This window comes from Narcine bancroftii, chromosome 3 (genome assembly GCF_036971445.1).
Source record: "Narcine bancroftii isolate sNarBan1 chromosome 3, sNarBan1.hap1, whole genome shotgun sequence".
NCBI classification, from domain to species: Eukaryota; Metazoa; Chordata; class Chondrichthyes; order Torpediniformes; family Narcinidae; genus Narcine; species Narcine bancroftii.
The window spans coordinates 79,855,104-79,867,758 of record NC_091471.1 but is presented as its reverse complement, the minus strand read 5'-3'; the positions used below and the strand labels follow the sequence as shown (position 1 = coordinate 79,867,758).

The 12,655-nt window shown below is 42.5% G+C and overlaps 1 protein-coding gene across 3 annotated transcripts in view; it reads right to left on the bottom strand.

The window, feature by feature from the left end:
• snx18a (sorting nexin 18a) overlaps positions 1-12,655 on the bottom strand; it is a 112,341-nt gene that overhangs the window by 20,559 nt on the left and 79,127 nt on the right. Inside the window, exon 4 of one of the 3 annotated variants that reach the window (XM_069924342.1) lies at positions 9,451-9,631. The exons of 1 other annotated variant lie outside the window; for it this stretch is intronic. In XM_069924342.1, coding sequence (XP_069780443.1) covers positions 9,451-9,631 — 181 coding nt within the window. Of the gene's footprint in view, positions 1-9,450; positions 9,632-9,675; positions 12,621-12,655 lie in introns of those variants that run through there. One more of the 3 variants, XM_069924343.1, reaches the window with a different exon arrangement.

Sequence of the window (12,655 nt, the reverse complement as noted above, 5' to 3'; positions counted from 1 at the left end):
TCTACCATTTACCATGTATGTCCTTTCTTGGTTTGTCCTTCCAAAAGGCAACACCACTCACCTTTCTGCATTAAATTCCATCTGCCAGTTTTCAGGCCATTTTTCCAGCTGGTCCAGATCCCTCTGCAAGTTTTGTAAACCTTCTTCACTCTCCACAACATGCCCATTCTTAGTTTTATCTGCATACATGATGATCCAATTTACCATATTATCATCAGATCATTGATATAGATAATATCAGTACCATTCCCTGTGGCACACCACTAGTCACAGACCTCCAGTCTGAGAAGCAATCATTCACCACCACAACTTTCTGGCTTCTCCCACCATTGTTGAATCCAGTTCACTACTTCACCATGAATACCTAGTATCTGAACCTACCTGACTAACTGCTCATATGGGCTTTACTAAAGTCCATGTAGACAGCATCAAGAGCCTTTCCTTTGTAAACTTTCCTGGTAAACTCCTCGAAAAACTCTATAAGATTGGTTAAACACCACCTACCATGAAAAAAGCCATGTTGACTATCCTTAATCAGTTCCTGGCTATCCAAATAATTGTATATCGATCTCTATAACACATTCCAATAATTTACCTACTACTGATGTCAGTCTCACTGGCCTATCATTTCCAGGGTTACTCTTGGAGCATTTTTTAAACAATGGAAACATGAGCTCCCCTCAAATCCTCCAGCACCTCACCCGTGGCAAAGGATATTTTAAATATTTCTGCAAAAGCCCCTGCAATTTCTACACTATCCTCCCTCAAGGCCTGAGGGAATATCTTGTCATGCCCTGCGGATTTATTCACCTCATTTGCTTTAAGACAGTTTAATCTGTATAGGTTCCATGACCTCACTGCTTGCTTTCCTTACTTCCCAAGACTCTGTGCCAGTATATTGAGTGAATACTGATGAAAAAAAAAAACATTTAAGATCTCTCCCATCTCTCTTGGCTCCATACAAAGCCAACCACTCTGATCTTCAAGGGGACCAATTTTGTCCATTACTTTGCTCTTAATATACCTGTAGAAATACTTAAGATTTTCCTTCACTGTCTGCCAAAATAACCTCATGACTTCTGTTAGCCTTCCTGATTTCTTTCTTGAGGGTTTTCTTGCATTTTTTATACTCCTCAAGTAATTCATTTGTTCCATGTTACCTGTACCTGTTATATACCTTCCAAAGCAGATCCCCAATATTCCTCAAAAACCAAGGTTCCCTAAGCCTGCTTACCTTGCCTTTGACCCTACCAGGAACTTACAAACTCTGTACTCTCAAAATTTAACCTTTGAAGGCCTTCCACTTACCTCGCACATCCTTGTCTGAAAACAACATCCCAATCCACACATTCTAGATCCTTTCTCATTTCCTCAGACTTGGCCTTTCTCCAATTTAGAATCTCAACCTATCTTTCTCCATGATTAACTTGAAACTAATGGCGTTATAATCACTGGAACAAAAATATACCCCTACACATACTTCTGTCACTTGTCCTGTCTCATTCCCTAATAGGAGATCCAGTATTGCACTCTCTTTAGTTGGTCCCTCTGTATATTGATATAGAAAATTTTCCTGAACACATTTGACAAATTCCAAGCCATCCAGCCATTTTATAGTATGGGAGTCCAAGTCAATATGTGTAAAATTAAAATCTCCTACTATCACAACCTTATGCTTCCTGCATCTATCTGCTATCTCTCTGGAGATTTGCTCCTCCAATTCTTATTGTCTATTGGGCGGTCTATAATATAACCCCATTAATGTGATCATACCTTTCCCGTTCCTCAACTCCACCCATATAGCCTCAGTAGATGAGCCCTCTGGTCTGTCCTGACTAAGCACAGCTGTGTTATTTTTCCTGATGAGCAATGCCATTCCTCCCCCTTTCAACCCCTTCATTCTATCAAGTCTTAAGCAATGGAAGCCTGGAACATTGAGCTGCCAGTCCTGTCCCACCTGCAATCAAGTTTCACTAATGGCCACAATGTTATAATTCCACATGCCAATCTACACTCTAAGCTCATCTGCCTTTCCTACAACTTGCATCGAAATAGATGCACCTGAAAACATTTCCACCATGTTCAACCCGTTGACTTCTAATAATACATGCAATTTTCACATGATTTCTGGCACTCTGGTTCCCTTCCCCCTGCAAATCTAGTTTAAACCCATCAGAGCAGCATTTGTAATTTCTACATAAATCTACTCTACAACAAACTGCTTTTTCCTGACCTCACACACATAACTCTCTATTTTTCATTCATCTATGGAAATTCACCATAGCAGTGTTATATTTTTTCTTTTAAAATTCTATATTTATTAATAACGACTAACATATAACACATGTCACATCAAACCCGACTATATGCGAGTGTGTGTGTGTGTGTGTGTGTGTGTGTGTGTGTGTGTGTGTGTGTGTGTGTGTGTGTGTGTGTGTGTGTGTGTGTGCACGCGCGCGCATATGTGAGATATCCATTAGAACTTAGGCACAATTCCGGAAAGTAATTCCAAAGTTAAATCTTAGAAATCCATTGTCGAAATATAAATTTTAAACTGATGCACAGAAGGAGGTGGGAGAGACAGAGAGATCGGACAGCCGAATACTTGTCGAGTTTCTTCCAGAGAAATATCCTTTCATATGAAAAGTTGTCACACTCCCATTTTCCTTGTGTAGGGGAAATGAAACACATGACTTCCACGACGCCTCTGAAACTCAGGTGCAGGTCTATCAAAATTATCATTACTTTGGTCACAATCCTTTTCCTGACATGGAGAATTAGGAAAATTGTCCATGATCATGTGCAGAGTATTCCTGCTCCATGTTTGATGAGATAGCTGCTGGTCAAATGTGCTGCTTCCTTCAGCGTTCCAGACACATGACTCCCTCACCACCTATGTCCCTAGAAAAGGCAACAAATGTACTTTCTCCTCTCCAAAATAGTGAATTTGGGTACAGACTGTACTAGCTGTTGCTACCCACTTTCTCCACAGCTGTGAATGGTTGAAGCTTGTACTTCCCCTAAAGTGATACACTAAATGAAATGGAAGCTCATAATAATGTCTATTGAAAAGTCTTTTAAATGTTCCCATTGTACCAGCCTCCATTCCAGACTTCCACCACTCTGTGTAAAAATCACCTCTGACATTTCACCTAAGTCAGCGGTTCTCAATCTTTTTTCTTTCCACTGACATACCACTTGAAGTATTTCCTATGCCATCAGGGCTCTGTGATTAGTAAGAGATTGCTAAGGCGGTATGTGAGTGGGAAGGGAAGGTTGAGAATCACTGCTCTAGACCCAATTGTTACTGAAATATTTTGCTTGAGAAAAATTGTCATTGGCCCATTTCCTTTGGAGTTGTGAAACCAGTGAATTAGGTATGATTACAACAGTGCTTTTCAAACTTTTTCTTTCCACCCACATTCTACCTTAAGCAATCCCCAAGCCAAAGATGTGAGTGGAAAGAAAAAAAATTGAGAAGCACTGTTCTGGGTGAAGCAAATCTTCCTTTGCTTTAAATCCACTTCCCCAAATCTTGAGGCTCTGTCCTTGTTCTAACAGTGGAAACAACCTTCCTGCTTCTATTTTATCTATTCCTTTTTATTTTATACATTTTAATGAAGATCCCCCTCTCCTTTTAAAATTCCAATGACTATAGTCCCAGGCGACTAAATCTCTGTTCATAAGCTGACCTGGTCAACTTCCTCTGCACTGCTTTCAAAGCCTGTATACCTTTTCTCATGTCAGGAAAACAAAAATTCACACAGCTCTCCAACATTTGCTGTCTCTGTACAGTTGCAGCAGAACCTTCCTGCTCTTAAATTCGACCATTCTGGCAATGAATGCCAACATTCTATTTGTTTTCTTCATAACCTGTTGCACCTGCAAACCCACCTGTGATTCATGCACAAGCACTCCTACATCTCTGCACAACAGTGTACTGCAATTTTTCACCACCTAAATACTTTCCCAGTATTGTACTCCATCTGCCAGACTCTCGTCCACTCATTTAACCTAACTATATCTCTTTGCGGACTGTGTGTCCTCCATAAAATTTGCTTTTACCTCATGCCTCTGATAAACCACTGCATTTATGTTTTGACTGTCTTAGTAATTGTTAAAGCCTGCCTGGACATGCCCCTTTCTGACCATGCCTGTGGCTCCTCCCACAGACCCCTGAATAAAGGTGATTGTGGCACAGCTCCCTCCTCAGTCCAGGACAGCCAACCAGCATGGATGTGACTCCATTCTGTTGATAATAAAAGGCCTATCAGTTTCTATATAACTTTTAGTCTTTTTAAGAAATTGATGGTGCATCAATTTTATGAACAACAGTTTTTTTTGATAATGGAGCAGATTTTGAAACCAGAAAAGCTAGACCTCAACCCACAATTGCCTGATGCATACAACTACTTTGAACTCTGGCTGGGTTGCTTTGAAGGGTTCCTGCAGGTCTTCTCGACTATTGTTCGATCAGAGAAGGACAGACTGCAAGTACTATATTCCAGAGTTGGGCTCATGGATTAGGGATGCCGAGTCACACGCAGAGGTGATGGAAATACTGAAAAGCCAGTACTTGAAGAAGGTAAGCGAGGTCGATGCTAGACACCTCCTAGCTACTGAGTACTTTCAGACTCTGCGAGCTCTCAGACAGGCCTGCGGCTGAAAGGCCATGACAGCGTCAGTGAATACGGAGGGCATGATCAGAGACGATTATGTCATAGGCATCAGATCCAGCTATATCCAGCAGAGACTGTTGGAGCAGGGTGAGTTCAACTTACAGAGGGCAGTTAAACTAGCAGACACACTGGAGGTTGCCTTAAAAATATGATGTCTAGTCAGCCAACAATGCAGCTGCCTTATGATTACCACGGCGTTGCCATCTTGGGACGTGGGAGAGCCTGAAGCCTGCGGAAATCCACCGCTATGACCCAACCACAGCTGCTGCATCTTGGAATGTGGGAGGTGTGGTAAACCACTGTGGTGCCATGATTGGCTGCTGTCAGCTGGACATGCCTCCCAAGACTGATCCAACCCATAGACCCTTGCATGTTCCCCTTTCTCTTTGCTTTGATCAGTCAATGAGGTTGCTGGTAGTTCCTGCCTTTAATTAATAAAAGCCTGATAGTTTCACAGTATCAGCCTTTTGTGATTATTGATGGTGCATCAATTTTATTAATTAAATTTTTTTAAAAATCATGGAACAATACCTGAAACCTGAAAAGCTCATCATCGACCCCCAGTCACCGGACGTCCCGAACACGATCGAACTTTGGCTACGCAGCTTCAAAAATTTCTTGACGGTGGCCACAGATGTTATCACCATGGATGCAAACTGAATAAGACAACTCTCGCGTATCAGGCCCCCAAGTGTTCCAGTTGATCAACAATGCCTTGAGACCCTCAAGGCCCAGTATCACAGGAAGGTTAATGAAGCCTATGCCAGACACACCCTGACCACCAGAAAACAGCGACCTGGTGAGTTGAGTGCCAAAAACCTGGAAGCTATTTGGATCCTGTGGAGGGAGTGTGACTGTAAGGCTGTGTCGGCCACCCAAAATGCAGAGGAGCTTATCAGAGACACATACGTGACCAGTATCTGCTCCAGGTACATACAGCAACAGCTATTGGAACAAAAGGTTCTCGGTCTGCAAAGGGCGGTTGAATTTAGGGACTCTGGAGCTGGCCCTCCAGACCTCCGATGAGATCTCTGCCACTTGGTCGCTGTGGGTACCACTATCCTGGGACTAAGCAATGTCCCACCCCATGAGTCCCCTAGTGTCCCACTACTCTAGTGATTTGACATCATCTGCCATGGTGGGAGATCTCTCTCCAAGTGCTAATTTTGTGGGCAGGGTTAGCATCCGAGGAAACGACCGGCTTCAATCACAACTCCTTCATTCCCATCCACTACACTATACCCGCTATACCGAATGCCGTCAATACAGCGGGAAGATCTATCAATAAACCATCTTTCACCCTCCCGTAAAGGTTCATCACTTAAATCATCTTTAATTTTTGTCTGTAAATCTATCACTTCTAAACATACATCCTCTAAATCATTGGGGACAGTATCAGAATCTGGAGAAACCAAGAAGGCGGCTGGTTTCTGTTCTTTGTTTATAATTAGTGTCAAATCATCCCTATCCATAAGAATCGCTTCATACTTTAAAATTCTAGAATCAGTAAGCCACCTTCCGGCATGTTGTAAGAGAATGGTGAGGACTGTGTGAGGGGTATGAACTATCATCGGGGCACCAAACGTAATCTTTCGTCCTTCCTCGACTAAAATAGCAGTGGCTGCAATTGCTTGCACACATTCTGGCCAACCACGACAAACAGGATCTAAAATTTTTGACAGAAAGGCAACTGGTTGTCTAAAGCCTGCCCTCTCTTGTGTTAATACTCCCATGGCCACACCATCTTTCGCATTGGTATATAGGTCAAATGGCTTATTTAGGTCAGGTAAAGCCAAAACTGGGGCACTAATAAGACGCTGTTTCACCAAGGTAAAATCTTTTATCTCTTCCTCCGTCCAGACAACAGTTTTGCCCCCTAGAGTCGCAAGTTTATCATAAAGAAATTTGACCAGGCTAGAATAATTCTCAATCCAAATTCTACAGTATCCCACTAAACCAAGGAATTTCATAAGCTCTTGAGTACTCTTTGGAGGCGGGATCTGCAGAATACCACTTGTTCTCTCTGGACTTATCTTCCTAATTCCTTGACTAACTAGATGACCTAAGTATTTAACTTCAGATTGAACAAATTGTAACTTTGATTCGCTCACTCTAAGACCCTTATTCCCTAGAAAATTAAAAAATTCAACAGTGTATTGTTTAACCACATCATATGTTTTTCCCGTGATTAATAAATCATCAACATATTGTATTAATTGACAATCCTCTCTCCGGGGGTCCTCATCTAGTACCTGTTCTAAAACTTGGCCAAACAAATTTGGTGATTCTGTAAAAACCTGGGGAAGGACTGTCCACCGGTATTGATTTTTCCGTCCTGTAAAAGGATTCTCCCACTCAAATACAAACATGTCCCTACTGTCTATTGCCAACGGACAGGTCCAGAAGGCATCTTTGAGGTCAATTACACTAAACCACATACTAAGGGGATCATTTTTACCCATTATCGTACAACTGGATAATGGGTGAGAATAATTTTGTTTAACTCCTTCAAATCCTGCACTAATTGATAGGTACCGTCTGGTTTTTGGACAGGTAAAATTGGGGTATTAAAAGGTGACATACAAGGTTCGAGTATACCATCTTTCACCAATTGGTCAATTACTGGCTGCAGCCCCTTTCGGCCAGCCATAGGAAATGGATACTGTTTTCGTCTAATTACTTGGTCAGGGTCTTTTAAAGTAACTTGAGGGGAGGAACATCTAACCCTCCTCTATTGCCTCTTTTTGCCCATACTCTAGGATTTATTAGATCTCGATCCTCCTCTGTTAGTACATAAAATTGAACCCCGATACCTGATTCCTGTGGTCTGGTACCGATAGCCAATTCGTCCTGTAAATCCCATCCCAACAAGCAAACTCCAGCTTGGGGAACTAGTAAAATATCCTCTGTTATTATCTTTTCTCCCATTTGTATCCTTACATTCTTTAGTATAGGGACCGTAAAATCTCTTCCTCCCACTCCCGAAATCATCTCTGTCCCTTCTGTTTTAACACCCTCGGGCCGTTGTAAAATACTAGATCGGGCTGCCCCAGAATCTACTTAAAATACCATCTTGTCACTGTGGGGTCCTATGCTTAAATTTACCAATGGTTCTCCGTGCAGCCCCACGGTGTGTATTGACTGAGAACCGTGACCCCCCCTATTCATAATCTGCCTCCATCAATGCGTAAGATCGCGTCTCCCTTGCTCGCATTGGGCACTCCCTCTTAAAGTGCCCTCCTTTTTACAATAATAGCAAACTAATGTTCTTGTTTCCCAATTTCTACCAGGGTCTCCACGGGGTCCCGGGAATGGTCGTCGTCCCCGGAATTCTCCTCTACCCCTGCCTCTGCTCTGGTCTCTACTTCCCCACTCCCGGCGCTCCTCCCAACGTCCAGGAGCTGGTACACAGCTCCTAACATTTCCCTGCTGTCCCTCCACAACTTCCTTGACTGCCTGCATCAAAATCTTAGCCTTTCCTTTCTGTTTATCTTCAGACCTCTGGACGTATGCCCTTTGTGCGATCTGTAAAAGCTGTGTTATTCCCTGTTCATGCCAATTCTCTGTCTTTTGTAATTTCTTCCTGATATCTGGGGCTGAATTAGTAACAAAGCCTGTCAATACCAACTGTTCACTTGCTGGGGATTCTATATCCAACCCCATATATTGCTGTATGGCTGCACGAAATCTATTCAGAAATGCAGAGGGGGCTCCTCGGGACCTTGGGGAACCTCAAATGCCTTCTTAAAGTTCTGTCCTTTTGGAACAGACTCATTCATTCCTTTTATTAGATTAATCCTATACTCCTCCATTCATGTGCGACCATCATTAGTGTTCTTATCCCAATTCGGGTTTACCAGGGGGAATTTAAGTTCCCCAGGTATCGCCTCTGGTCCCCCTTGGTGTTTCTGGGAGGTCATTTCCTTCTTAAAATTGCACACCTCCATACTAGTCAGAGGCACATTTACGAATCCAAGACCCCTCCACATCCCCTCCCAAGGGAACCTCTCGTAAAGGTCTCATCCAGTTAATTTCTGGCTTATCCCCTCCTCTATGATGTTTAGGTTCCTGCCCTCCGGGAGACAAATCAAAGGGTTTTGCCCTTTCCTCCCGAAGGGTCTCACACTGTTCTGAATGACCCTCATAATCAAAGCCTCCTCCCTCTCGTGTCAATTGAGGCAGTAATCTTGTACTCTGTGAGCGGGTCATCATATCACCCCTACTTTCTTCTTCTTTCTCTAACTGTGGAGGAGGAGGGGAAGGTAAAGAAAGGTAAAGCGGAGGTGAGAGGGGGAAGATAGGAGCCGGCACAGGGGGAGCATAAGGTGGAGGAAGGGAATGTAACACATCCCAATCTTGTACTTCAGGGGTAGAAGGTTCCTCATCCTTCTTGTTCTTACATTCCTTTTCGCTCAAAATCATTTGATCAAACGATCCACTGAGCCAACAGGCTGCATATTCTCTGCTCTCGGTATTACCTCCTTGATTTTGGTAGAGCCAGATGTTCAACGCCTGACACATCCAGTCCTCGTCGGATCCGAACTTTGGCCAATGTACCGAACTCCCTTTTATCGGATTCTTAACCCATTCCTGATAGCAATACCTGACCATGGTCTGTTTATCTTTCCCACGGGTTTTCCCCACACCCCAATCAGATAACATTAATCCTAATGGACTATGTTTAGGTATCTGATCTTCCTGTCCTTCTTTAGGACTATTTCCCTTGCTACTTACTTCTCCCATACTAGCAGGTAAATACAATTCCTCTTACCGGGATCCCTCTTCTCGGATATCACTCGCTTCATCCACTGACCAGTCACCCCTCGTCCGGCAGTCCAGCTGAATCAGCCGGGGTGCACCTACCCCCGTCGTCGGGCTCTCTGTCAGTGGAGGGAGTGCGATCCCGGACGAGCCCCCATTTGTGAGAAACAGATGTACCTTCACAGATTTCGCTCGAGACAAAAATTGAGAACAAAGAACATTTATTGTACAACCGTGCAAAGTTGGGTGCTTTCCCCTTACCCTGGGAATACACACATACACTGGGGCTCACCCAACTTTTTACAGTTCATTTCAGTGTAGAGGTACCCTGCCCCCCTATCATTCTTCTGCCTCCTGGATTGGTTTGGCATTTCTGTCTGCCTATGTGCAGTTTCTGTAAACTTGAAAGACCATGGGGTATCCTGTCTGGGTCCCATCATATTGTCCTTATTCATGAATCTGCCTTTGTCCTTATTCACACATCTCAACCCCCAGGACTTACTAATTCTATATGCAGAACTTGCTAATTATGTCTATCTCTATAAGACCCTTATTCTATTATACTTGCGTAACCTTTCCTCACACTCTTATCGGAATTCAGGAATTCATCCCTACTCAGGGACTTACTTAACTTCCTTAGTCTAGTCTAGTATTCCTTATTTCATTCATACTAGCTTTACATCCTATATTCTATTATCTCTCACAATCCCAACTCCTTTTCTCACTAGTTTGATTTATAAAGACCAAGATACCAAAAGCTTTCTTTACAATCCTGTCCACCTGTGACACCACCTTCAGTGAACAATGTACCTGTATCCCCAGGACTCTTTGCTCCTTTGCACTCCTCAGTTCCCTACCATTTACACTGTATGACCTTCCTTGATTTGCTCTTCCAAAATGCAACACCTCACCCTTGTCTGCATTAAACTCCATCATCCATTTTACTGGTCCATTCTCCCAGTTGGTCCCGATCCCTCTGCAAGCTTTGAAAATCTTTCTCATTGTCCACTGTGCCCCCTACCTTTGGGTCATCAGCAAATTCCTGATCCAAATTACCACGTTATCATCTCGATAATTGATATAGACAACGAATAACAATGGTCCCAACACACCATTAGTCACAAGCTTCCAGTCTGAGAAGCAACATCCGCTACCACTCTGTTTTCTCCCACAGTCAATTTTGAATCAACTTTACAATTTCTCTATGTATACCTAGTGTCTTAATCTTGTGAATTAATCTCCCATGAGGGACCTTGTTGAAGGCTTTACTAAAGTCCATGTAGACAACATCTACAGCCTTTTCTTCATCTACCTTCTTAGTAACTTCCTTGAAAAAAATCTCCAAGATTTGTTAAACACGACCTACCACAGACAAAGCCATGCTGAGTGTCGTTAATCAGCCCATGGCTGTCCAAATACTTAAAAATCCTACCTCTCAAAATTCCTTCCAAAATCACTGGCCTATAGTTACCTGTTTTACTTTTGGAGCCTTTCTTTAGCAGCAGGAGAACACGAGCTACTCTCCAATCCTCCGGCACCTCTCCCATGGCTAAGGACAATTTAAATATATCCATCAGGTCCCCTGAAATTTCAAAACTTGTCTCCCTCGTGGATCCAAAGGAATATCATATCCGGTCCAGGGGATTTGTGTACCTTTATTTGCTGTAAGGCAGCAATCACCTCCTCCTCCTCAATTTCCATAAATTTCATGACCCTTCTATTTGTTTTGCTTCCATCCCTATCCACTCTGCCAGTTTCCTGAGTAAATACTGATGCACAAAAACTGTTTAAGATCTCCCCCATTTTCTGAGGCTTCACACATACTTGACCACTCTGATCCCCTTGGGGACTAATTTTGACCCTTTTTATCCTCTTACTCTTAATATACCTGTAGAAACCCTTTATCTACAAAACACCCTCATGCCTTCTTTTTGCCTTCCTGATTTCCTTCTTTAGTATTCTCTTACATTTCTATACTCTGCAAGTACCTCATTTGCTCCTTGTTGCCTATACCGTTATACACCTGTCTCTTCTTCTTAATCATATCACCAAAATCCTTTGAAAACCCAGGTTCCCTAGGCCTGTTTAATTTTGCCTTTAATCCTGGTAGGAACATGCAAACACTGCACACTCAAAATCTGACCTTTGAATGCCTTCCAAATGCCAGATACATCCTTGCCAGAAAACAGCTTATTCCAATCAACTCTTCCAAGATCCTTTCTCATTTCCACAAAATTGGCCTTTCTTCAATTTAGAACCTTAACTCGAGGATCAGACCATAATTAACTTGACACTAATGACATTATGATCACTGGACCCAAAATGCTCAACTACACAACACTGCTGCCACCTGACCTGCCTGGTTCTCTAAGAGGAGATCAAGAATCCTTCCGCCTTGGTTACACCCTCTTTTCACTGCTAGGTTCAGGCAGTATGTACAGAAGCCCGAAGGCCAGTACCTCTGGGTTCAAGAAGTGTTCATACAACACCTATCAGACTCTTGATCCTTCCCTCTTCTCCCCCAACCATAAATTAGTCCAGGACCACCAAAAGATCTGTTTGTGCAATTGAAACATTACCATTCTTGCATGAACTGCAGCTGTGAATGTTTATTCATCAATCCTTTTATATTAAAAATCTCTTTTTCTGTCTTGGCATATTATGATCATTTAATTTCTTTAATTGTAGTTGGTATATCTTATATACCTGCTTACCGGCAGCAAACAAGAATTTTGGTGTATCTGTGCACTGTACTTATTTATATGGCAATAAACTCTCCTAACATTTTATGGGAATGATTTGAAGTGTTTGGTACATTGACTGAACTATATCTTTGGAAAATATAATTGTTAGTCTTAGTTTATTGTTTGTTGGTTGATGTAGCATTGATCATACTATACTCTGCCTCCTATCAGGCTATAGATTGCAACAAAGAATATCAGTTCTCAGCATTCTGCAGAAGGTAATAAAAGCAAGTTACGTCTAAGCCATGCAGCAATGCTGAATTTTCTGTTTTCCCCCTGGGTTGTTCTGGTTTATCCAGTGCTGGTTCATATTCCAGAGATGGAAGAAATTGATTCATTTTCATCAATCAATTGCAGCTGGAATTATTCATATATGGCTGGCAAACAGGGATATCTTCATGGTCAATTGCCACAATATTACTCACTGTCTGGGCTCCTGCATGATATTGTTTGGTAAGAAAAATACAAATC